This window comes from Leptosomus discolor, chromosome 2, assembly GCF_034619465.1.
Source record: "Leptosomus discolor isolate bLepDis1 chromosome 2, bLepDis1.hap2, whole genome shotgun sequence".
In the NCBI taxonomy this organism is placed as follows: domain Eukaryota; kingdom Metazoa; phylum Chordata; class Aves; order Leptosomiformes; family Leptosomidae; genus Leptosomus; species Leptosomus discolor.
This window is the reverse complement of record NC_141392.1, coordinates 63,655,219-63,679,793: the sequence shown is the minus strand read 5'-3', so window position 1 is coordinate 63,679,793 and position 24,575 is coordinate 63,655,219. Positions and strand designations below refer to the sequence as shown.

At 40.2% G+C, this 24,575-nt stretch overlaps 1 protein-coding gene across 1 annotated transcript in view; it reads left to right on the top strand.

Annotated features, from left to right (window-relative positions):
• PDE7B (phosphodiesterase 7B) overlaps positions 1–24,575 on the top strand; it is an 82,572-nt gene that overhangs the window by 31,917 nt on the left and 26,080 nt on the right. The window contains exon 2 of the mRNA XM_086461210.1: positions 16,448–16,531. Coding sequence (XP_086317336.1) covers positions 16,448–16,531 — 84 coding nt within the window. The remainder of the gene's footprint in view (positions 1–16,447; positions 16,532–24,575) is intronic.

Below are 24,575 nucleotides of genomic sequence, written 5' to 3'. Positions count from 1 at the left end.
GCTTTTTCAATTTGCAATTTCCAACTCGGTTTCTGATCTGAAATGTCAAGACTCCTCAGTAATATGCAAACAGAATAGCTTGTCTTTATAATTATGATAGGATCCTGTTTGCCTGGGGTTGTTTCCAGCCCCCACGATCCCCAGTAAATTTTGTTCTTTCACTGATCCCAATGGTTCCTGCAGTATCTGCAGACTCTGCAGACTCTGCAGCATCCGAATGCAGATGCAGCTGCTCAGTTTCTGAAAAAGAAAAATTTGGGAACAGCGAGTGACTGCTGCCTCTGCCCCAGGGGCTTGGGGGAGCACTGGTGGGGCTGCTCCTTCCATGGAAGGCTCACAGCAACGTGTTCCTTTCTTCTTGCTACTCCCAACATTTCCCCAGACCAACACATTTACTTTTCCAGGAGTCTCAATGATGATGTCAGTTACTGAGATTGGAAAATGTGGTCACAGAGAAGATCAAGCAATGGGAAAGCTACTGGGTTGCCTCCAGAACCCCATTCCTGTTTCCATAGAGTTGAAATTATTTTCCCCTTTTATATACAAATGGAAATTCAGTTCAGGAAAATGAGATTTGTCTTTTCAGGTGAGAAAACAGAACAGGCTGTTCAGCTCCCCTGTGAGGAGTAGCCACTGGTAGCCGCTTCCACCAGCCCTTGTGCAGATGAGATCTCTTTGCCCAGCACTGATCTGTATCCAAGGCTGCTGAGACACCTGGAGACAGGCCAGCAGACCTCAGAGCAACCACAGGAGCCAACACAAGGACTACATAGACCAGTACTTAATACCTGAGATCTAGGAAAAAATGTTCTTCCTAAATTTAGGAAAAAAACTGTTGCTGAGCTTTATTTCATAAAAATGGAGAGAACAGGAGCATATCATAGTGAAACAACAAACCTGAAGTATGAGCTCACAGCTACAGTGTACTCGTGACACAAATAAGGTGGTGCTGGAAGAAGTGGTTTGTTTTTCTCTGTAACAGTCCCTCTGTGGTGCAATGGATCCTGTTGTGTTCTGGAGAAAGAATTACTCAGCCGTTAGCTTTTGGGAAGGAATAAAACAGGAAACTTATTGTAAGGTGAGCTGGAACATACATCCTTCCTTAGGAGTTTAGGCATGCTTCTATCTGCTGCTAGAATTTTAATCAATATTTTTCTCTATGTAGCTGATATGCGATCTGTGTTTGAATATCCATGAATACAGTGTACATTACCTTGCTACAGTTGTGTGGCAAGTAACAGAGTACAGCATTTTTCCCAGTGATACATCTGGTATCAGAGCCTGGTCCAAAACATTAGTCAGTTTTACAACTATAAACAGAATTTTATGACATTCTTCAGTAATGTGATAATGATGAGATGATTCTTACAGTTCTTCATGGACTTTCTCTTCAGTGTAGAACCAAATTAAAATCTAACTTTTTCAAAATTTTCAAGTGTTTAGGCAAGTGTTTCACTGGTTCGGTGAGACTTAGCCAAATATTTGGGGAGAGAAGGTTCTTCTGAGTTTTCTAGCAGAGTTTCTGAATTGCTTTTCTGTAGTAAATTCAAAAGTGAATTTGCAGAACCTTTGTATTAGATAACATATATAAGTAGAGTTTAACTAGTTAAGATTATTTTTCATATAGTTGTTGATTTTTCTTTGGTAACCACTGGCTGCTGAATATACTGTTAAGGTAGAGTCTAGAAAAACCAACTTTTTTCTGGATATTATTACTTTACGGTATATTCAGTGTTTATTCAAGCTGATGTGTTTTCAAGAAAAAAGACAGTAATCTTACTGCTTTTTCTGTTTTGTGTCTTGCAATTCCCAGAACAAAAAAGCAAACAAAAACCCAAAAAGAAAAAAAAAATCTCTTCTTAGTCTGAATTGCACAAGAGTATGATGACTCAAGAAATACTTTTTATATGCCTTCACATGCACATGCCAAAAAGTCTCTGCCAGAGTTATTCTCTATTGGAATTTACAGGGGTTTGTGAAGAGTAAATACTGAAGTGCTGTCTTGAGCTTTCTCCTTTAAAATACTATGAGGAGGAGCCTGAGGAGCTGGATTGCTCAGAAAAGGATCTGTTCAATTAATATCTAAGACAGAACTCTTGGGTTGCTAAACTGTAATTTAAAGGTAAATTTTGAGACAAAACAAAACTAAATTATTCTTTTTACAGTTTATTGTTCCATTGGGATTTATAAAAAATCTCCAGTATTTTTTGCCTCCACCCAAAAAATTCTGTTTGTTCGTTGTGTTAGAAGTTTTAGACTGCAGTTTCCTCCTCTTTCTGAAAGACTTTAGCAGTTAGTTGAATTCCCTAAGAACATGTTAAAACACAGGAGACAAAAGCCTCAGCTTCTGTTTTCAGCCCTAGTTGTGAAGAAAGGCAGTGGTGCAGTGTACGCTGTCAGTGAGAGAACCGGGCATGTCTCCTGTTAAATAGTTTGAAATATTCATAATATTTTTGTTGCTGCTTTGATTTTGTTGTTTTTATAGAATGATAGAATCATTAGACTGGAATAGACCTCTAAGATCATCAAGTCCAACCGTTGACCTAATACCAACATGCCCACTAAACCATGTCCTGAAGCACTACATTAACTTGTTTTTTGAACACCTCCAGCGACAGTGAATCCACCACTTCCCTGGGCAGCCTGTTCCAATGTTTGACTACTCTTTCAATAAAGAAATTTTTCCTAATGTCCAATCTAAACCTCCCCTGGCGCCACTTGAGGCCATTTCCTTTTGTCCTATCACTTGTTACTTGGGAGAAGAGACCAACCCCCACCTCGCTACAACCTCCTTTCAGGTAGCTGTAGAGAGAGATAAGGTCTCCCCTCAGCCTCCTCTTCTCCAGACTAAACAACCCCAGTTCCCTCAGCCGCTCCTCATAAGACCTGTTCTCCAGGCCCTTCACCAGCTTCGTTGCCCTTCTCTGGACACGCTCCAGCACCTCAATGTCCTTCTTGTAGTGAGGGGCCCAAAACTGCACACAGTATTCGAGGTGCGGCCTCACCAGTGCCGAGTACAGGGGCACAATCACCTCCCTACTCCTGCTGGCCACACTATTTCTGACACAGGCCAGGATGCTGTTGGCCTCCTTGGCCACCTGGGCACACTGCCGGCTCATGTTCAGCCGCCTGTCAACCAACACCCCCAGGTCCTTTTCTGCCGGGCAGCTTTCCAGCTACTCATCCATTCTCAGTGATGTCCAATGATAGGACAAGGGGCAACGGGCGCAAGATGGAGCATAGGAGGTTCCACATGAACATAAGGAAAAGCTTTTTCACTGTGAGGGTGGCAGAGCACTGGAACAGACTGCCCAGAGAGGTTGTGGAGTCTCCTTCTCTGGAGACATTCAAAACCCACCTAGACACCTTCCTGTGTGACCTGCTCTAGGTGGTCCTGCTCTGGCAGGGGGGTTGGACTAGATGATCTTTCGAGGTCCCTTCTAACCCCTAATGTTCTGTGTGGTTCTGTGATCCCCAAGCCTGTAGCGCTGCATGGGATTGTTGTGACCCAGGTGCAGGACCCGGCACTTGGCCTTGTTAAATCTCATATGATTGGCCTTAGCCCATTGATCCAGCCTGCCCAGGTCCCTCTGCAGAGCCTTCCTACCCTCAAGCAGATCAACAATCCCACCCAGTTTAGTGTCATCTAAGTGCAAACTTACTGAGGGAGCACTCAAAAAGGAAAAAATGCACAGGGCTTTTAGTTAATTTCAAATGTAATGTGAGTAGCACAGTTAAATATGTTTACAAGTGACAATTAAATGATGAAGTAATTGGAAGACATTAAATAGGAAGTTGTTACAGGGTGTCTTGGCCTCCAGAAGGGGTATGATGCTGGCACGCTCTGGACTGCCAGCATCCCTGGGAAGCTGCCTCGCTGGCTTCCTGAGCATGGGGTGCTTGCACATGCCTCTCGGTAGCATTGTTGGCACTGACACAACAGATGAAGCTTTAGCAAGGTTTATGCCAGTGATGAGGCTGAATTGGAGACCTGGCTTCTAGGTGTAGCTCCAGCATAGTGGTTCATGAGTGCAGACTTCTGGGTTAGGCCTGTTAGCAGATTAACTAGTAGTGTGACATTTATGATGTTGATTCCTGTTCCTGTCCATTCATGGTGGTTTTGGAAGATTATTAAACAAACACATATTGATGCAAAGATTGAGCAGCAAGTAGTTTGCTGTCTGAAAACCAGGGGTTTTCCTCATTTCTTGTGGAAGGACATACAGAGTAGGAGGAAGGAGAAACATACTTTCCCTCCCCTTCTGTGTCCATCCTCCTCAGCGAGGGGCCAAGCACAATCCATTTCTGTTTCCAGGGCAAGACAGGGTTTCACTCACTTTAGGTATTCCCGGTCTTTCCTCCCAAAGGGTAGTGTTTGGTGCAGGTAACTTGTGTGACAGTGCTATTCGTGTCAAGGTGAAATCAAGACTAGGTGTACATAATTACAGGATGGGGGAGGAAGATGGTGGTGTAAAGGATCATTGAAATGGGCTCTGGTTACAGCAAGATATGTTTAGTCCACTCTGCATATCTTGCTAGTTGCTCTTCCTTTCAGATATTAAAGTTTTGCAGTTTCTGGAATAAGGAGCTGGGATAGAACCCCATATTCACCAGAACAAGTTGAGCAGAGGCTACCTGGCAGCAGCTTGCACATTTGATGAGCTCAGCAAAGCCATGGCTGCCAGCACATCTGCTGGGGAAGAAGTGCCAGCTGCTCCTGCCGCAGCTTGGCGTCCTGGTCGGGGCTCAGCCAGCTCAGCCGAGGGGAAACACAAAACCAGGTTCTGGGGAAATACCAGTCTTTGCCAATGGCAAACACCTAAATAGAGGTGTTTATCAACTCTTTTGTAATTACAGAAATATGTAGCTAATTATTTTTCTTTGAGCCAGCTCATGCTTACCTCTCTTAAGAATGTGCCATGAATAAAGAAGGTAAACTGCTATTTAATTGTACTTTAGACAGTAAATATTTAATGCGACTGAACCATAACAGTGAATGGGGCACAGAGAGTAGGCTAGTGTTTGAGTAACATGAGATTGATCCAGAACTTTCTCTCGTGACACCCTTTTCTAAAGTTTTAATTTTTAAATGCATAGTACATAGCAAATGTGGTCCAGATCAGTGATCTGTGTAAGTGCAAGAGGTAGTGTATTTGCTAAATTCTAGCCAGGTTAGGGTTCTGGATTTGATGGCTTATTTTCTTCCTTTTTTTTTTTTTTAAGATCTAATGAATTGTTTGAAAAATACAGTGTAAAAAACAGGAAGAGAAAAGCATTTTCCAAGCGGTAGAACAGTCAAGTTCAGCTTCCACTTTATGCAGCTTTATTCTTGTGTCTAACATCAAAATTAAAAAGGTTCCACTCCAAATTGTTACATTGTCTACATATGCTATTTTTTTCCTAAACAGAAAAACATTCTTACAAGAAAAAGAGGTTTTTATCAAAATAATACTTTCTGATGAAGAAATATTACATGATAAAATGTGAGCAAGCTCAGAAAATACTCATCTTGAGGAAGAAAAGAATGCTAAGGTTACCTGTGCTTATTTTGGACAAAGTTCTCTTGCCTTATTGTTCAATAATTCGCTGTGTTATGGAGGTGGTCATGTGTTCCACAGAGAAACTACACCAAATTTAAAACCAGTAAGAAAGAAAGTTTACTGCTATTTGCTATAGATACTGCTTTTAAATACAGAAAGGATTTATTGCAATACATGGTGTACAAACAAAAGTCAAATCATTAATCTCAAACATTTGTTCCTGCAGTCTCATGTGTAGATAAAGCTCTTAGTCAGAGCAAAGCTTCGGGTGGCGAGTAAAGTTTTCTCCTGCAAGATATTACAGGCACTTTCTTGTGCTGTCGAGCCAATGCTCAGCACTTCCTTTTCCTCCATCCCGCTTCCATTGCGCTCTCCCAGCCATGGAGACTCCTGGGGCAGCCCCATCAGGAGGAGTAAGTAAGTGGCCAACACTGCTTGGCTTGCTGCTACGAAGCCACACAGTACTCCAGCTTCAGGAGAAGGCAGTGAGTAGAGGGGAGGCTGAATTACCAGTGAGTCAAAGAGAAGGGGAGAAAGAATGGTCACACCCGATTTAGGAATGTATACATATATATATATACATATAGTGCAGAGGAGAGCCGGAAAAGAGGAGGTGAAGAACATGCAGAGACTGATGAGGAAGGACCATTGGTGGTTAATGCACAAGACCGAGACTCGTTTATTTTACTGTGTCTCACCTCTAAAGTTGAGTCTGTACTGATGTACCTTAAAGGGTTGTGCAAGCACCATACGATCTTTAGAAAGAAGTGCTGGATACAGGGAGACAGGCTGAATAAGTGGAGACTGAATCTCATCTTGTGCGAGATGAACGGCAGCCGTGCAGTTCTAGCACAAAATGAGAAGGGAGCAGATCCCAAAGGTCTTGCACTTTTCCTGCTTGGCTCCTCCACAGGCAAAACCGCCGTTCTGTAAAAACTGTTGTCGGACTTTAGGTTTTGGCTGATGTTAACCGTTTCAGAAGTAGGTGTTGCTATAACGGCAATTGCTGTATCACTACTTACAGTTTTGAACACATATCTTTTGTAGTTTCATTGGAAAGGGAGGATGTAGAAATCTCGTGGGCAAAGCTGTGGAAATGGAGGGAAATTTTCTTAAGTGTCCTATTAAGAGCTGAAAGTAAATTTTGGTTTGATGGCATGAGTAAAACCCTCTACATCATTTTCTTTGAATGCTGTCTAACAGCAGAGATAATTAGTTGTGGTGATGTAGAAACCATGACCAGGACTGCAGGTAGAAAATGTTGTTGAACCACTGAGGCCCTGCATTACAGAACTCGCTATCTACACAGAACAAACAAAACACAGAAGTGGAAAACTGAGGCATGGAGAGGAAAGTATGTGTTCCATAAGAAACCAGGAAATGAACTCAGGCCTTATGGTTGCCATCCTGCATTTTAATTCCAAGAGTGCCCTCTCTTTCTCTCTCAGAAATAAAAGATGTTAATTTCAAATTATTGAACATTTCCCCAAAACAAGCTCTGTTTGTTCTATTCCACTTTGGCATTATCAGCATTTTTTTCTATTAATATTTATGTCATTATATCGGTTATTATTTTACATAAGTGTATATAATATATATCGATTTTTAATCAATTGCTATGTTAGAGACATATGAATTGTAGTATCATCCAATTTCTGCTTGTCTACATAATAATGCCTTAGCAGAAATTGAGAGTGATACCTTGTGGCTCAGGTAGCTAATCAATGCAACCCATAAAATGTGTATACTTGCAAACAATGGTTCTTGGGGAACTTGTAGAATAGAAAATAAAAAGTTAATTAAAAAGATCACGTAACAAATATAGGTAGGTGAGAAATGAGAATGCAGAACAGTAAAGCAAACTTGGTGGAGTAAATGCTCGACAATTACCTCAACTTTCTGCAGAAAAAGAATCCAGTCTTCAACCGCAAGACCCTCACTGGTGGATTCAAGGTGTCCGGTTGTGTTCTCACAGTGGAAGCATTTAAAGCGTCGATATTGGACAAATCAGAAATCCATGTGGTAGAATAAGATGCAGACGTTTGAGAGAATTAATTTTGAAGTTGCAATACATAGGCAGATGTAAAGGCATCCCTGAAAGAGCAGCTATATCTAGAACATTATTACAGTTAAGAAAATATAATTTATAGTTTGGGTAACTTAGGGTCTGGGTGTAACTATGAGTGAAGAAAATCATATCTTTTGCGCACTGGCAATAGAAGTAGCTTGACCTAATGTGCTATGCATGTAGATCTCAACTCTATACTTCTTTTTGGCATTGGTCTTGGACAAAACACAGAGTCTTTGTGCTATTTCTTTTACACAAAGTGAAAGTTATTATATTAAACTACTTAACCTGTTTTGGAAATTTGTGTGTATGGAATCGGAAGCGTACAAGCATTAGAAGTTTGTTATTAAATACATGTTTATTTTAATAGTTGAGAGTCTAGCAGAAGACTAGAATCCAAAAAGTACAATTTAAATAACTAATAATGTGGGTTTATTTATGCTGTAATTTATTTGGGAGAGGGATGGGAGTAGCTTGACAGTAAGACACTATCTTCAAAGTTGCCATGGTAATGAAACCTACTACCTGTTGCTAAGAGCATGCTGTAGCTATTGTTACTACTTTTATTAATTACAGGTCTTAACATTTCAGGATGTATCCTTTAGTTTTGAAGTTGTTTTCGATTCAATTTCATATGTAAGAAAACCAGCAAGTTTTGCCACTTCCCAGCAAGGCAATGATAGCAATGCAAGAACCTGATTCTGCTAACATAGCTCACATTCTCTAATGCAGAGTAATTTACAAGCTATCTAACCATTTAGAATGACAAGAATGACATTTAGAAGACAAGAATTACCAAGACAGTTCAGTGCCCTATCTTTATTAATATCTGCTTTCCCTGTAAAGTCAGTGATCAATATTTGGAGACAGAAAAGACTAAAGTCCCAACAATAATGCAATATGAAAACTTCAAAATACAGACAGGTGGTTCTCAGCACTAGCACTAGACATGGTAATATCCAGTTTGCTAAGAGGATTCTGTCCACTGCAAGTCTGGTTTCTTTATCCAGCAAAGTGCCCTGGGACCTCTTTTACTACCCAGAACCCTGCCGAGCAGCAGCTGTATGATAAGCCTCAGGTCAGCCAAAGTGCTGCCATTCAGGACCACAGCAGCAGCGAGACTCTCAAGATGCCATCAGTCTTGCAAGCTACTGCTTACAAGTATGATAAACTGGAGGCAAGAATGGGAATTATAAATTGATGGCTAAAAAAAAGGCAGAATCGTCTCCTCCTAGCTGCTTGTTCTCCCAGGCTTTCATTTTCATCTTTTACTAGTGAGTTTAGCCCCCAAGATACTAGGTGACTAGCTCATTACAATATAGTTCAAGCAAAATATTTACCAAAGTCAAGATGGTTGTCTCAACTGTTCCTTTCAAGTATGGAGGTGGTGATAGATGACTTCTGTCTTCTGCACTTATAATGCTGTATTTATACAAGTCTCTGTTGTTGGATTATTTTTTCCAAGATCTGCCTCCTGCTTTTAGTTCAGTAACTCTCTATTCTTTGCTGCTAGATACCAGTGTTTGTTTGTTTTTTCTCATGCATGTGAAAGCCATTAGCTGAATTTCGCAAAATTCGTGCTGGCAAACTCCTATATCTGCATTTCTCATGTCTTCAGAATGAAAAGTTTGTATGTGAATAAGCATCTGTGTAATTTTCCTGTGTTCTTATGCTCCCTTTCTGTCTTTGTGTCCTGTGATTTAGCACTTTATGTAAACTTTTATGTAAACTTTTGTATTTTTGTCTAGAAAATACCGATAGATGAGTAAGTATCACAGAGTCCTAACAAAGAGCTAGTTATTTCTTTTTGTAGAGAACAGTACACCAACTAGTATTGTGTAAAAAGTGCTGTTTAACTGAGCTGTGGGATACTACTACACTGTATGACTGTACACAGTACGTGTTTTGAGGGTGTGCCCACACTGGTGTGAACTGAAGGTGTATGTGTCTCCTATAGTTATTTCAAGACAAATAGTAACAGTCACAGAGACAATCATAGTGAAAAGCATACTTACAGATAGGAGGTTTCGTGTGTTCTCAGCTGTCTGAGACCTTTGTGGGCAAGGTCTCAGATTCTTCTCCCCCCACCCGCCTCCGGTATGCTATGCTCATAATCGTGGCATCTAATTTAGGAGCAGAAGTGTCCTAGACTCCATCTGCAGTCAAAGTCAAAACCATGCAACTCTGAAAGGCAATTCAGTCTCTTTAAGCATTAGTCACTGGGCAGAGGCACCTACTCTTCTCTGCTGACTTTCACCTATGAGTACATGAAACACATCTGACCTTAGGGCAGTAAGTCGTAGCCCATTATCAAACTCAGAAACAATACAAAGCGTTTCCAGTGCTATATAATGTAATGACATTTTGGAAAGCTACCTTCTGTAGCACATGCAGGATTGTCTATCCTAATCAGCTCTGGCCATTTTTTCAGTCAGAGGTAGCGACTTACTTTTGCAGGCTTTGCGTTTGCTTATGCCAGAGCAAACAGATCTGTGGAGAGGGCACTGTGGGTACTGCTTCAGAATCTGAGTTTTTGATCACTACTGTTACATGACTGCATGTTGTAATCGCTTTGCCTCAAGATATTTCAGTTCAGAATCTTTTCACCAGTTACTGATGTGATCTGACATGGTTTAAGGGAGGATTTCAAGCGTTTCTGTAAAATAGTCATGTAACTTTAGCCTAGACGTTCATTTGTCAGAATGGACTGGTTGTTAAAGGCATTCCTGTGGATCCCAGGGTCCTCCTCTGGCTGTATATCCAGATAGGCTATGCATCAGTGCAAAAGCGAACTTACCATGGGACTTTTAACATTGAGGAAGGTTTTATGAACAGATTGTCATCTTCTGTTCCTTGCGTTTTACTGATTGGCACAAGCAGTGGTGATAATATTGTTTAAGAGATTAAGATACAGCAGCTGTATGGATTTTGGTCGGTAAGGGAGGGCAGAAATTACAATTGGCGGGTACAGTCAGGCAGTGACACTAGTTTATGTCGAGCGTAAAAACCACCATTCACTCCAAAATACAGTTTTGTAAGAAAACAGGATGAGTTAAATGTTTCATCTGCAACTGTTGCTGATCTGGAGACGGAATTTTGAACAGCTGAAATTCAAGTCATTGACTGGCAAAAAAAAAAAAAAAAAAAAAAATTCATTCACGGGGTAGGACCACTGCAGTGGAAATTAAGTGATTTTCTGTGTGAAAAAAATCTACAAAACCAAATGATGGTTTCTACACCATCATTTTATCTCATTTTTTGTAAAAAGGGAGTACCAACAGTTACCTTCCTTTGCAGAGCATTCTGAAATGAAACTGCGGAATGCAGGATGCGAAAATGTTATGATTCTATGAATGCATTGGATGAAATCACTACTTACAAACTCATTAGGGCTATTACCAGAAGCAGAACTGTGCATCGTATGGCACAGAAAACCTCATGGTTTTGAATATTTACATCTTGGACATTCAGTGCTTATAAATGGATGAGGTGAGGTGGCTGCCCCAGTTTCTCCTGCAGGAAAAGAGAGTCGTCCTGTCTCTAACCTCTAACATCGTTCTCAGTGTGTCTGTTCAGAGGAAATGTTCTTGTTCACTGAAGATCTTATATACATGAGGAATCTGCATAAAATGCTTTCTGCAGACAAGAACTTACAGTAACATTTATAACGCTAATACAACAGAATGAAAATAATCCAGACAAACACAAATCACTATGAACAAGCATTAGACGTCTTCAAATCAAACATAATTCCCATAATTCTATTTGGTTTTAACCTAACTTTTTATCTGAGTTTGCTACTTTTACACAGCAGCACTTACCTCTCTTAGAAAGCTTTTCCCCGAAACCAGAACGATGCTTAAAATATCAACAACTCATTTTCGTTCATCTCAGAAATCCCAAGCATTTTCATAACTGAAATAGTGAAGGAGGTAAGGGCTCCTCCATGGAGCCCACAGGAAGCCTTACTACTGCTACTTGGTTTTCCATGGAAAGTACTCAGCCACTGCAGCAGTTGTCCTAAAACAGTCAGCTTAAGAAACATTTGGATGAAGATAGTAGAAAAGCTTGATTAGAATAAATACTTGTAACCTCTTGTGAATTTGCTGTGGTATTCCTGACTTACCACATGGAGCTGCATACTAAATAAAATCAGTAATTTGGTGTTTGGTCCTAACTTCTGCTGCATGAAGCTGCTCTGTTGTTTTGTCACAGCTATGGCCCTGTTTTCTCTCCTAATTTGTTGTGCTTGCTCAGTGAAATTGAATCCCACGTCATTTCAGGCAAGTGTTGGAGAAGTTGTTTTCCTCAGTGCAGATGGCTCTTTCTTCCAGATGTGACAGGCAGCTAAGAGCTGCCTCATTTTTTCTTAACCCTTCTGCCCATCTTGAAATCGCTCTGGTGCTATGACTGCAGTAGTACAGTGGTTTTGGTTCTTGCCCCATAACTGATTTTCCCGTGACTATAAGCCGTCATGCATGTCAGTCACAGCATGTGCCACACGGGCTCTTGTTACCTAGTGTAGGTTGCTTTGGTTTGTTTTCTTGTCTGTTTTAACGAGGACAAAGTAAAATTCAGGAGCCCTGCGGCCCCTGGGAGATGTCTTCGCTGGAAGCTCTTGTGTCAGCTTGGCTCCGGCAAGGGTGCAGCCCTTCATGTTTGCAGCTGCAAATGTTCCAGCCTTGCGTCTTCGGCCCAAAGCAGACAAGGAGAACCTGTACCCTTGCTGTTTCCCTTCACCCTGCTTGTTTCACTTGAGAACACAATGAGCTGTCAAAATTTCCTGCCCTGTTTCCACAGAATCCTTCCTTTCGCTCCAAAAAGGATAATTTATCTAAAATTGCTAATTGCATAAAGGGTCAGAACAATTGTTTAGCTTGATTTTAAGGTGGAGAGCAAAGAGATGTAAAGGTCTGGTGGACTGATGAAAGTCACCTTCAAAGTCCTCTGTCAAAATGAAAAAAGAGTCTGGTGTGTTGCCACGAATGGCCCTTGCCTCTTAGAAATTAAAAATCGTGTGCTTTGGTGTACATCTAGTGCAATCCCTATTTTTAGTATCTCTGTTGAGTGTACTTAGAGGTAATCAAAAGTAATAGGGAAGAATATAAAAGTTTTCCAAATAAGTGAGCCAAGAAAAAATGGAGGAAAGCAGGCGTGGTTGATTTAGCCCACCACCACTTCCTAAATAATCTTTCTCTAACTATGTAGAAAGAGACTAGGTGGCACCTGGTGAAGTATTTTGAAATAACAGAATCATGAAGTAGAGCTACTTGATAACATCTTTGACTCATAAGAAAGTTGCCTTCCCTGAGGGAAAAGTTACTAAATCTCAAATATAAGGATTTTAGTGGCTTTTACTAAGTCAGCGGGGGTACAGATTTATTCTGCATCTAGATTCCTATAGTGCTAGAGACAGCCCAAACTTTTATTATTTGTAAAAAATGTAAAATGACACAAATAGCCAATCGGAATCATCAGTAATTTAAAACTCATTCACATTTTTTTGATTTGAATAACAGAAGAGATGGTGGCAAGTTTATCAGTCTTCATGCATAGTCCTTAACTATTTCAGGTCATCTTTCACTGTGTGTGAAGCCCATGCCATTAGCTGCTTCAATTATTTTCGTCTCCTCCTTTGGAGTGATATTCCTCTGATCAGCTAAGTGGTTCTTTTCCCAGTCTGCTGCATATCAACGGTGGGCATTACTCCATGGTGATTTTGCTTGAAATGGTTCTTTAGTGTCCTGATCATCTTACTAGAGGTCCTTCTCTCCACTTTTTCCAGGAGGAATTCAGCTTTCTCAGAGCCAGTGTTTCAGATGAACTTACACCAAGTGCATTGACTAACAGCATCAATACCTCCCTCACTTTCCCTCTCTTTACTGGAATTACCTTGCCTGAATAGTGTACATATGCGTCTGAGTTGGATAGTCTTTCATTCTGTAGGAGGCATCAGCAGCACCATGAGAGGAAGCTGGACTACCAGTAAAATGAAAGTGGAAGCTGCAGGTAGCTGGGCTGTAGAGCAGTTAGGACAGAAAAGGTGACAGTAGCAGTGAACTTTATTTAAAATAGCTGTGGCTGTATATACCTGCTGTTTACTCAGCTTGGTGTTATCATTGTCTCACTAGTGCTCTACTAATCCTGTGTTAAGATCAATAAAAAATTTTAAGACCATTCCCAATATGAATCTTCTGAAGATCATGCAGTAATTGTTCCCAAGCTAAAGTTTCCTTTCAGTGCAACTTGTTACCTTCATACTTTTAGTCTTTTCCAACTTTGTACTCACCTCTTGCCTTCTTTTATGTGTTTAACAAAGTCCGTATGGTTGAAATGCACTACAGGATTGATTTTTTCCACTTATCTAACAGTTAGCTATTTTATTCAAGGTAATTAAGTATCAAGTTTTATCTTGTATGGTCTACTTTTGGGAAGTCCACATTGTGTTTTTGTCTGTGTCCCCGTTGTCTACCTACCTTTAGTGTTCCTCAAAATTTGGGATCATACTGTTAAGATCAGGAGGTGTTTTCAATATGTAACCCTGTATGACTTTGTCATTCTCTAGTACTATGGTACCTCTCTTCATCTGATACATTATTTCATGTCCAGAAGGAAAAACAGCCTTTCTGTATTTACAGTATCATATGCCTTGTGTTTTTTTCAGATTTTTTTGAGTTTTAAATTCTCTCTTTTTTTTTTTTTAAAGGGTCTGTTGATTTACTCAGGTGTGGCGTTTATCAGCGTATTAATGCAGGGGATTATTTGCAGTTTCCTGTTAATTCATTGGTGCATACAGAAGAACAAAAGCCTCAACCAAGTCATGCTCTGAATTTACACCCGTTCTTAATTTGCTGATGCTTGTATCAGTGAGAGGCTCAAGCTGCCTGATTTTGGGGGGGGGTTATATAATGTGTAGCGTATATTTGCCATTCTTACTCTTTCTGCACAAATCAGCCAATCTGATGGGTCTACCTGTGGCGGAGAGCAATGCTTTTAAGTCCAGGTGCTGCCTTATGAGCTCTGACTCATGGGTGCTGATGAATCTTGCTTGGTGTTTTATAAACTCTCCAACTATTTGCTCCACCCTTCTGCCCTTTAACAGAAGAAGTGCAGGGGAATAACTTTATATATTTCCCTTGCCACAAGTTGCACCTGATTTTAAACTGCTGATGAAGGTAGACCCACGCTATTATCATACCTTTGAAGTGCAACAGCTGAAGAGCAGGCAGAGGGTTGCACCTCCTGCGCCTGCTACCAGGAGGGGTAAGTGGGGTCAACAACAGCTTGAGTTGTTTCACACCGGTTCCTTAGAGCAAGCTGTTGGCAAGCAGGAGCAGAGTACAGGGAACACATGTTCTGTCTCTGGAAACAAAAAAGCAAAGCGAAAGTAAGGATGAGAGAAAGTAGATTTATATTTGTAATCAAAAGTGACTGTGTTTGAAGTATTCCTTATTTGAGTGCACACTTCTCTGTCTTTCATACCTCTAAGGACCCCCAGAGGGCACGGAAGTTTTTCTCCACCTCGAATATTTAACTTAATAGTTCTCCTTGGCTTTCTTCCCTTAAACATAATTGTAAGCACATTTTAAGTGAACATTAGATAGGAAAAAAATAACAGCATCTAACTAGGTCCTTCTTTTATGCTGCAAGATGTTTTCTTGTACTTAAACACAAGCGGTAGAAGCTAACACTAGCAGCCAAATTCTTAAATTATTTTTGTTTAAATTAGTCAGATGCTGTATTTATATCCCAGAGGAAACACAATTCAAACTAATAATTCATAATTTTATTGTAAACTTTGAGAGGCCTACAGTGTGAGCTGTCTGAGGAAATGCTGTGGGTATGCTTTCAACACTATGGCCTGTGCTTCTGTAGAGCAGGAATTGGTGTTGTGAAGAGCTGGACTACTCTAACCTGAGCCTCTAAAATCTCCAAACTTCATCTTACTTAAGAATTTTTAATATTTTGCTCTTGCTATTTGCCTATAATGAAATGACTACATTACAGTATAAGATATTTAAGGTTATGGAAATGTAAAAATGACGTGTGCTTCCCACTACTTCCTATCTGCTTGGGGAGAACTTTTGTAACTCTTATTCATCCTGAGTAGCATTTTTCTCTTTAAATGGGTTTTGCCTACTTCATCAGTATTACATGGTAAATCAGGAGCTAGTCAATGTGAATTACACAGTGATCCTAACTCTTATACTATGTTGTCACTTTATGATATTTAAATATACATCCTAAAGTTCTGGAGTAATGCTTATCTGAGAACATCAGGTTTCACTTACATAAAGCAGCTTTGGTGTTTGAGGAGAAGGCTGACATTTTCCAGAGTGCTCAAACAGCAGAAAGAAAAACAGAAACAAACGAACAAAAAAAAACCCAAACTTAAAAAAATCTTCATCTTTTGTTTGGGGATTTTTTCATCAACTCATGATTTTGAGAACAGTCCCACAGCTTTGGAGGTCAGTTGGACTGTGAGCCTCGCCCAAGGTTGAGACCTTTGTGCGTGATGCCATGACAGTCAGAATCCAACTGGTCTCATCTGGGTAAAAAATGGCCTCTGCACAACTCCTGAAACAGTGAGTCTACTTACTGGGCAAGAGGCTGTTCAATAGAATAAACATGAGGGGGGTTTCATGCCTTTGTTCAGAGGATCAGCTGTACTGCTTTACCCAATTACCCAGGGATGTCATGGGAGATAATTTTTTGGACCTTAGTTTTCCCACTGGAGGAGTGTAACGTCATCACTTTGAATAGAAAATAGATCTAGATCTAAACAGCAGAGAGAGGCAGCAGCCCCTTCTAATGTCTCTGGGGATTTTGTGTTTTGCAGGAGATGCACGGGTGAGAGGTCAGACAGGAGTTCTCTCCGAGCGCCGTGGCTCCTACCCATTTATAGACTTCCGTCTTCTTAACAGTAAGTGCAACCCTTCCTTCAGGTCTATATTTAAATAAATAAATAAATAAATAAAAATCTATATTGAAAGTATACGAACCAAAGTATCTCATTTCATACAGATCTGTAGTTCAGCTGTCTTCACACAGTCAGCATTAATAATTCTGTTATTCCCACCCAGTGTTTGACTGTGAAATGTTTTGATTGTATGAATACTGTCTGTAATGCTGAGTCTGTCAAGTAAGTACAGTGGTGCCATGGGGTGTGCTGGGGAGCACAGGGGGCTTCAGAATTAAAAAGATAAACCTCTGTGTCCTTTAGCCTCTTAGCCAACAGTTGGAACAGATTTATGTGAGTCTGTTATCCGATCATATAGAATTGGCACAGAAGGGGAGCATGTGACAGCACTGACCAGTGGTTTACAATAACATTAATTTTTCCAACAATTAGAACCCAATCCAAAGCCCCATGGAGTCTTCTCATTGACGTCAATGGATTTTGGGTCAGGCCAGCAGTGAACATCTGTTAAAAATAATCTTAACCTCATTTTGATTGAAGTTATTTTGCTTCTGTTGTAAATAAAGGAGGACAAATCTAAAAGAAAAGAAAAAAATCGAGATCCTGTTGGGTCTTTTTCACCTGATGGATTCTCTGTACTGATGCAGACCCATTAGCCAGTGTGTAAAAAATAAAATAAAACAAAAAAATCAGAAAACACATAGTCTTGGGCCCTGGACGCCGTGTAGCTCCAGTGTTCAGACACACGCAGATCTCGATGTGTCCTTGTGTACTGCACAGAGCACTCCATGTAACCTTTGAAACAAAAGTCATTCACACTTTAAAACAGATTGAAACTCCGACAGTTTGTTTAGTGATGACATTTCTAAGCTTCTAGCAATTATGCTTTTAATGAAAAGGCAGTTATAAAACCAAAGTTTTACATCTCCTTTTTGTAACTGCTCGCCCGTGTGCCTGGGGAAGGAAGGTAGGTGGCAGGGGAGGGGAGTAGAAGCCCAGCCACAAAGGGTGAGGTCTGGCTGGGGAGTCTGAGGTCTGAGGGGCTGATCAGAAGGGGAGGACTGGGGCTCTGATCGGCTGCATTCGCCCAGGCTGGCAAAGTGCTTGCTTTCAGTCTTGCTGATAAAAGGTATTTTCTAGGTGATAAGACCATTGGAGTGCTTGCTATGGCTGAGGTAGAAACACACAAGGAGTAAGATGGGTCCAGCAGTTTTCTCAGGACAAAGGGAGTAATATGCTGGTTGAACAGAGGTCTCGGTAATTTAGTCCTGGCTTGCCAATGAAAAATGTGAAGAAAAATTTGGTTTAGGCTAGCTGGAAATATTATTGTTGATGCCTTTATAAAGCCTGAGACAGAATAAAACACTTCTTTTCATCCACGAAGTAGAAGTGAATATATATTCACGTTCGAGTGTGACTAAATTAATTATTTCCTTTTTATTTTGAATACATACCCGTATTTGAAATTCTCATCATTCTTTCCTCTCCCTGGTTAAAGAAACAAAAAACATTTCAGCTCTTTTTTTTCTAGCAATAGGGCTTTCACTTTTATGCCCTGTAGATGAATCGTGCCATCTTTCAGATCCTGCCAGCTTCTGGGAAGTGCTGGTGCTGTCTGTGGGCTGTCTAGGGAGAGATCCATGGTGAGAGATGTACTGGTGAATACTCAGCCTTTGGTCATACAAGGAGAGGGCACTCCGTGTAATCCCTCTCCTGTAAAAGCAATGCCTCTCTCTGCATGCACCTCTGGTCCCACAGAAGTGGGGCACCTGGGCATTTATGTTCCTGTGCTCTCTGTCCCGACGACCTCTGACATACTCTTTCTTCTTACGGCTTTTCCCTAATCTGAAGGAAGTCACTATGGCTGATCATGATCTCTGTGTAAGGAAAAGCAGTGATCCTGATTTTGGATTTCCCATTGTTTTCCATTTTTTATGTATTTACTACTTTCGTCCTAGGGAGTGGCGGTGGCTTCATTTTTCAATGCAAAATGAAGTGAGATTTCTAGGCGCTTGGCTACTGATTTTGTAGATGGCAAGTGCACTAGGCCTGGCTCACACAGAGACCTACAGCCGAATGAAGACGCTCAGTGTCAGAGCACGCAGACATGTGTTTTGCCAGGAAGTAAACAGACTTTTATATTCTTTGTTATATACATCTATCTGTCAAGTCCGTTTCTGCTGTGCATACCATATAATCAGCAAAAAACATGGTGCTGCACACTCTGTCAAAAAGAAACATATGTAAATGTCACTACTGCAAACTTTTTTGAAAAGTGCCTAATACTTGCAGTAAAATTTTGGCACCATGTTACATTTGTTCAGGAGCAATAACTAATAGGCAGCAACCATAACATGACATCGGAGGAATGAGGCAGAGAAAATTTTATGGTAAATATCTTCAGAAGTTGTAAAGAAATGCAGCATAAACATTATTCCAGCTTCTCACTAATTCAGACAAACTGAGCTTAAATCGTGATTGTTCCCTCTAGCATCTGAAATATTATTCTAAATAACAGTACCACCCTTGCTTTAAAGTAAAGGAAAATACTGAAGCTCATTCTTGAAGAGTTGACATTCATTTTGAAAATTGATTTTAAAAGGTCTTTTTTAAAAAATCAGGGGGTTTGGTATTTAATGTCAGACTAAAGCTTGCTTAAATGTAATTTTTTTTACATACTTATAGATTCAGTCAAACTAGTGGATTTTTCCCTACTATGGCTATTAAAGGTTAATAGCGAGTAGACCATATCTTTTGTTTTTTCTGGAATCCTGCAGTGAAGCTGATGTGTAACTTAAGACACCGTTAAGTCTTTTTGGATAGGAAAACTTCCTGCACTCTGAAAATGGGATTTTCTGTAGCCCTAATCAAAGCCAACTGGATTAGTGTTGGCTTCTTGCTGTTTGAGCTAACATCTGTGATGCCATCTACACATTCCTCCGGTGCCTCTCTGCAATATATAGAAAGTTTGTGAGTGTTATTTCACCTTGTCAGTGCCAGGCTGTCAGGACAGTGAGGATTTTGCAGGATTGTGTCTGGAGTTGATACAAGGCTTTAGCATCTTCCTGTCCTTTCTCTGCCTAGTTGCAAGCTTTCCTTGAGGCGTAGTTGCAGTGGTGAGTTTTGGGACTCTTAAGATGACTCTGGAATACAAAATTGAATGTAAAATATCCCTGTGTCACCAAGAACTCCTCGGTCCTGCATTGCGAGGAACGTGTTTGCCTCAGCCTCTTGAGTCAGTTCTTGCAATTCGCGGAGACCTGCATGATCAGCCAGATACTTGTTTCTGTTGACTGCATCCAGCCAGAAGCTTGAAGGGGAGCTATGTAGCAGCTCCACTCCCCGGGCAAGCTGCAGCCACTGATGCTTGTTAGCCAGCCCCGTGTGAAGACACCCAGAAGGCCAGCTGACCATCCTTTTTTCCATCCTGCCATAAGAAGGCAAGGGGACCACCTGCTCCTCACAGCCACAGATATACCCCAGAAAAAAATAAGCTGGACATGGCAGACTCAAGGCTCCATGTCCACTGGAGTGCTTATGAACGAATATTCATACCTCAGAAACTGCTAAACTAAAAGATAGACATTTTGCACAGCCCTGTATGTTTCTAGGAAAATGGGGAGGTTTTCTCTTCATGCAAATAAGGCATTCCTTAAAATGAGAGCAGCAGCAGAAGAAAAGACTTAGCATTATAAACTTATTTTCCAGAAGGAGCAATGGGATGGAATAGGCAAGTGTTAGGGGCCCTCAAGCAGCTGAATGCAATGTATGAATGATGTAAGATTGATTCCAAACCAAAGCTCACAAATTTTAGGAAAGTTTGACTCTGAACTCGGTAGCTGTAGCTTGTAACTGAACCTAATGCAGGTTGAAATTAGCGATGGCAGTTTATTGGCACTTCTGCATTTCTGTGAATTGAATGAACCTTTTTGAATTCACAGGACAGAAAAGGAGTTAAACTGAATATTTGCAGGGTAATAATTTAGAATTTGAAACACTTCTGGAGTGAAAATCAACTTGACCCAATTTTCCTTTTGTTTTGGAAAACTATTCCATAGTTTTGATTTGTTCTCTGATTGACAAAGTTGCTCAGTGAGTTGTTGAACCAGATCCTGCCAGTGACTAATATGCATTGATTAAAATAGATTTAATTATTTCATGAAGAGTTGTGCTGGTGACTGTGATGGTACATTTCTTCATTGCACTAACCAAAAGTTTGAGCAAATTCCTTGTGATAAATCTAGAATTGTAGGTAAACATGCAGCAATAACCAAGACAACCTCACCCTGCTCCAATTACGTTAAATACTTTGTTTTATTGCCAGGTGAAATTAAGTAGAGTAACAAAAATAACATAGGTTACATCTGAGATTAGTAACTTTTTATTTACAAATTTCCTTGTAAATACAAATTTGCTTGTAAAGCTTGTAAGTCAGAAGATAAGGAGATTCTTAAGACTTAAACAGTGATTCTCCAGTTCCCATCTTGTTTATGCTAAGCTTTTCTCTGGCTTGAATTCTTGCTTGCAGATGACAAAATTATTAGCCTCTACTTGGCTATATTTAAATGTCTATCATGGAGTAATATAATTAAAATAATTTCTGCTTGCATTTTAACTTTTCCTGAAAAATTCATCATTAGGGGCTCTTTGTTTTTCTCACAGTATCAGCCATACCACTGCTTTGCACCCACTTGTTTTCAGTATGCAATCCACAGTATCCCTGTGTACTGATTTCAGAGGGATAACACGGAAAGAGAAAGGATGTAGTATGTGACCGGCAAAGTGAAGTCTGTACCAAAACGGTGTTACCCAAAGAGATTTCTGTTTCCTTACACCTTGCATGACAGGAACATAGAACAAGATCTGAGAACATCTAAAAGTTCAATACATGTCTGTAGACACTTGAAAGGTATATCTGTGTATTGCCTAGGATCTTGGTATTGTCATGCAGGCAGAACTTGAGTCTCAGAGAACCCCACCTGCTTTAAACTTAGCTTAGCAAACTGTTAGATTATATACTTGTAGTACCAGGTGGTGATAAACAGTGATATTAGGTACCATTCAGTCTGTTCCTTGATCTGCTGTCTGATTTAAGTCAAGCAAAATACTCTGGTTTTCATTGTGTTTGCAAATAAAGTGACGCTTTGCAGGCATGTGATGAATTGGGTACTACAGAAACTAAAAGTGTTGTCAGGGCTAGGAAGGGAAGATACAAACTCATGAAAAAGCCTCCGTCTCAAAGAACCAAAGTCTGTAAACATTTGAATCTGTGGTTTCTGCCTGTCTTCAGAAGGGTCCATTTGCAAAATTTACGTTCATTTTTGGTTTTGGATTTCGAACACTCCAGCGCTTCCAGGTAGGGCCCGTCTCCAGGGAAAATAAAACTTAACCTCAGCCACCAACCCAAAACTGAACCATCAAGGACCCAAATGAGTGAGGTTAAAAAGAGTTTGGTTAACTGTCTTGTTTTGTTGCCTTTGGCTAGAAAAAGAAGTGGGAGTGAGAGATGCCTTTTTAGATACTTCTGACCCAGGTTAAATTAGGACACTAAAAGTCTTGTGAGGAAGATTCAAGGGCTGATTGCCTTAGTGGGATCCCAACCCAGCCCATGGAGATGAGTCCAAAGTTACAGATGGTTATTAAATTAGAAAGGGAGAGATCTTATGAGGTCTGCATCATTTCTACATAATACCTCCCTTAGTTCCTCATGGATAAGCACATCCAAAAGATACTCATCATATCCCGAAGGCACGCAGGCTTCTCAATCTGGTTAGCTTGTGTCTGGTTTGAATGGGAAGAACATTTCCAGAACTGAAGTCATCCTATGGCCTTGCTTTCAGTTACTTATTCAAGGAAGAGGAATTGGGATTCTCTTAATAATGTTTCAGAAAAAAGATTGTTCTGTTTTCTAGTAGTACTTCACTATATTCAAAAATTCTTACTGTCATTGGAAGTCAGTCTGGTTCCCCCTTTTTATCAAATGACAGGAAGTTTTTTTTGGTTTGTGGCATGGTTTACATTTTTAAGTGTCTTTAAGAGTTGTTACATGCAAAATTTAATGACAAGGTAGATCGAAAAGTATGTTCTACTTCCTGTCATTCGTGCCCTTTGTTTAGGTTTTATGCTACATTTGTAGAAAATGAAAGCCAGAATGTAAAACCGATTAATGCATGCGCCCTCATACGCTAACAAAATGCAGCAGTTTGGGTTACGAATGCTTCAGGAGAACTCATGGGAACAGGCAGAGCAAATAAAAAATTAGTGTGCTCTAAACACAAAGTCTTAGTGAACACTGACCTGATTATGCAGGTTTGTAACTTATTTTTTTAATACAGATTTGGGATTCAGTGCAACTGAGAATGTTCCTTTAAAAGTTTCCAGATTATGCGTGACCCATTCCACCACCCCACCTTCTTTTCCCTGATTAGAAAAGGGAAAGGGTGTACTGAAGATAACACTGAGGATACTTTCCAAATGACCAGAGGAAAAGAAAGAACAAGGAGAAGCGATCATTAAGATGATAAATGAAAGTTGGGTTTGCTGTTATTACAGGTTACTTTGCTTTTTCTCAAGGGGAGTGAAGGGGGAGGGGATGTACCATTTCCTGTTGAAAAAACTATAATCAGCTATACAACATTTGCAGTTTTAGGAAAAAAAGGTCCTGGCTGTGCTACTGCACAAAGATTGAAGTGGCAAAGTGAAGGTTCATATTGAAATGATAACGACTTTGTGGCGAAACGGAACACAACATGCCATTTCCTAAGAGCTTGTCGGAGGCTTAATAGAAGATGCCAAGGTGTTTGTTTGCATAAAGATGATTGATGACCCTAATAAAGGCTGCAAATGGTGAAGAGAAACACATATAAATTAATCTTAAATTTGGATTTAATCTATTCCTCTTCCTGTTATTAAGGCTAATATTCTGTTACCTAACTGGTCTTTGAAACCCTAGTTTCTCCACAACCTGGTGTAATGGCATAATTCAGTATATAATGTAAGTGGGATGATCTGCGTAATTCTTAAGGTCTGTAGTCTCTTTCAAACAGTATCAAAAGGAATATATTTTGGGACATGAGGGGAACTGCATGATTAGTGTTCTTCAAGATGCCAACAATTGTGCAGGAGATTTATGATTTGGAAACTGATCTGTACAAGCAACCATCACCTCAAGAGATGTTGAAAGAAAAGGAAACCCCACAGCAAGGTGACCTAGAAAGTTTATGTCCCAGAACCTCTTACATTTCATTAACTACATCAGCCAAAGAAGTACACGAGCACCTCTTCTGTAAACAGGGCTCTGCTTTGATTCTGTGCACTTGTGAAGGTGGTTGAAGAGTAGAATCTTGACTCAAAGCAGAAAATTTTAAAGATCTTTTATTTTGCTTCTTCTAATTTTCTGCTTTTCTCTGATGTGCTCAGAATCCCTCTCTCTCTCTTCCTAATTGAAAAAGTATGTTTACCCGTTTAAAGAGAAATAATACGGTTGCAATCGACATGAACAAAGGCAGCAGAAGGCACTTGACCTCTAAAACTGAATTTTATCAAAAGTCAAGGAGCAAATTATTTTTTAGACATTAGAGAAGCGTGTAAAACCAAAATGTTTCTAACACAACCTTTTTGGATTCACATATAGTTTGAGGAAGTCTCCTGAGGATTTCTGCATTGACAAGATTTCAGTACAACTGTTGCTTATCTGTAGATATGATGTAGTGCAAGGTGTTCGTTTCTGTCGTGTTCGTTGCGGTGACCAGTGTATATTCAGATGATAAAATTGACACAATCTTACTATTTTTGAATCAAACCTATTTGTCAGTTTCTCACACCAGCCGCAGACAGCTGAGAAGTACAACTGGGATATTCATCTGAGCTTCTTGATCCTTCTACACTAGACTGAAAGCTTTCAGGTGGCTACACCTACATAGGTTTCTGGTGCTTTGTGTGTTTTCTCAGGCCTTTCTTCAAAACTGCAGTTTTTCCTCTCTGAAGGGTTTTTTGACTGCAGGGTCCAAGGTAACAGGAAAGCCTAGACATTGCAGAGAGAAGAGGT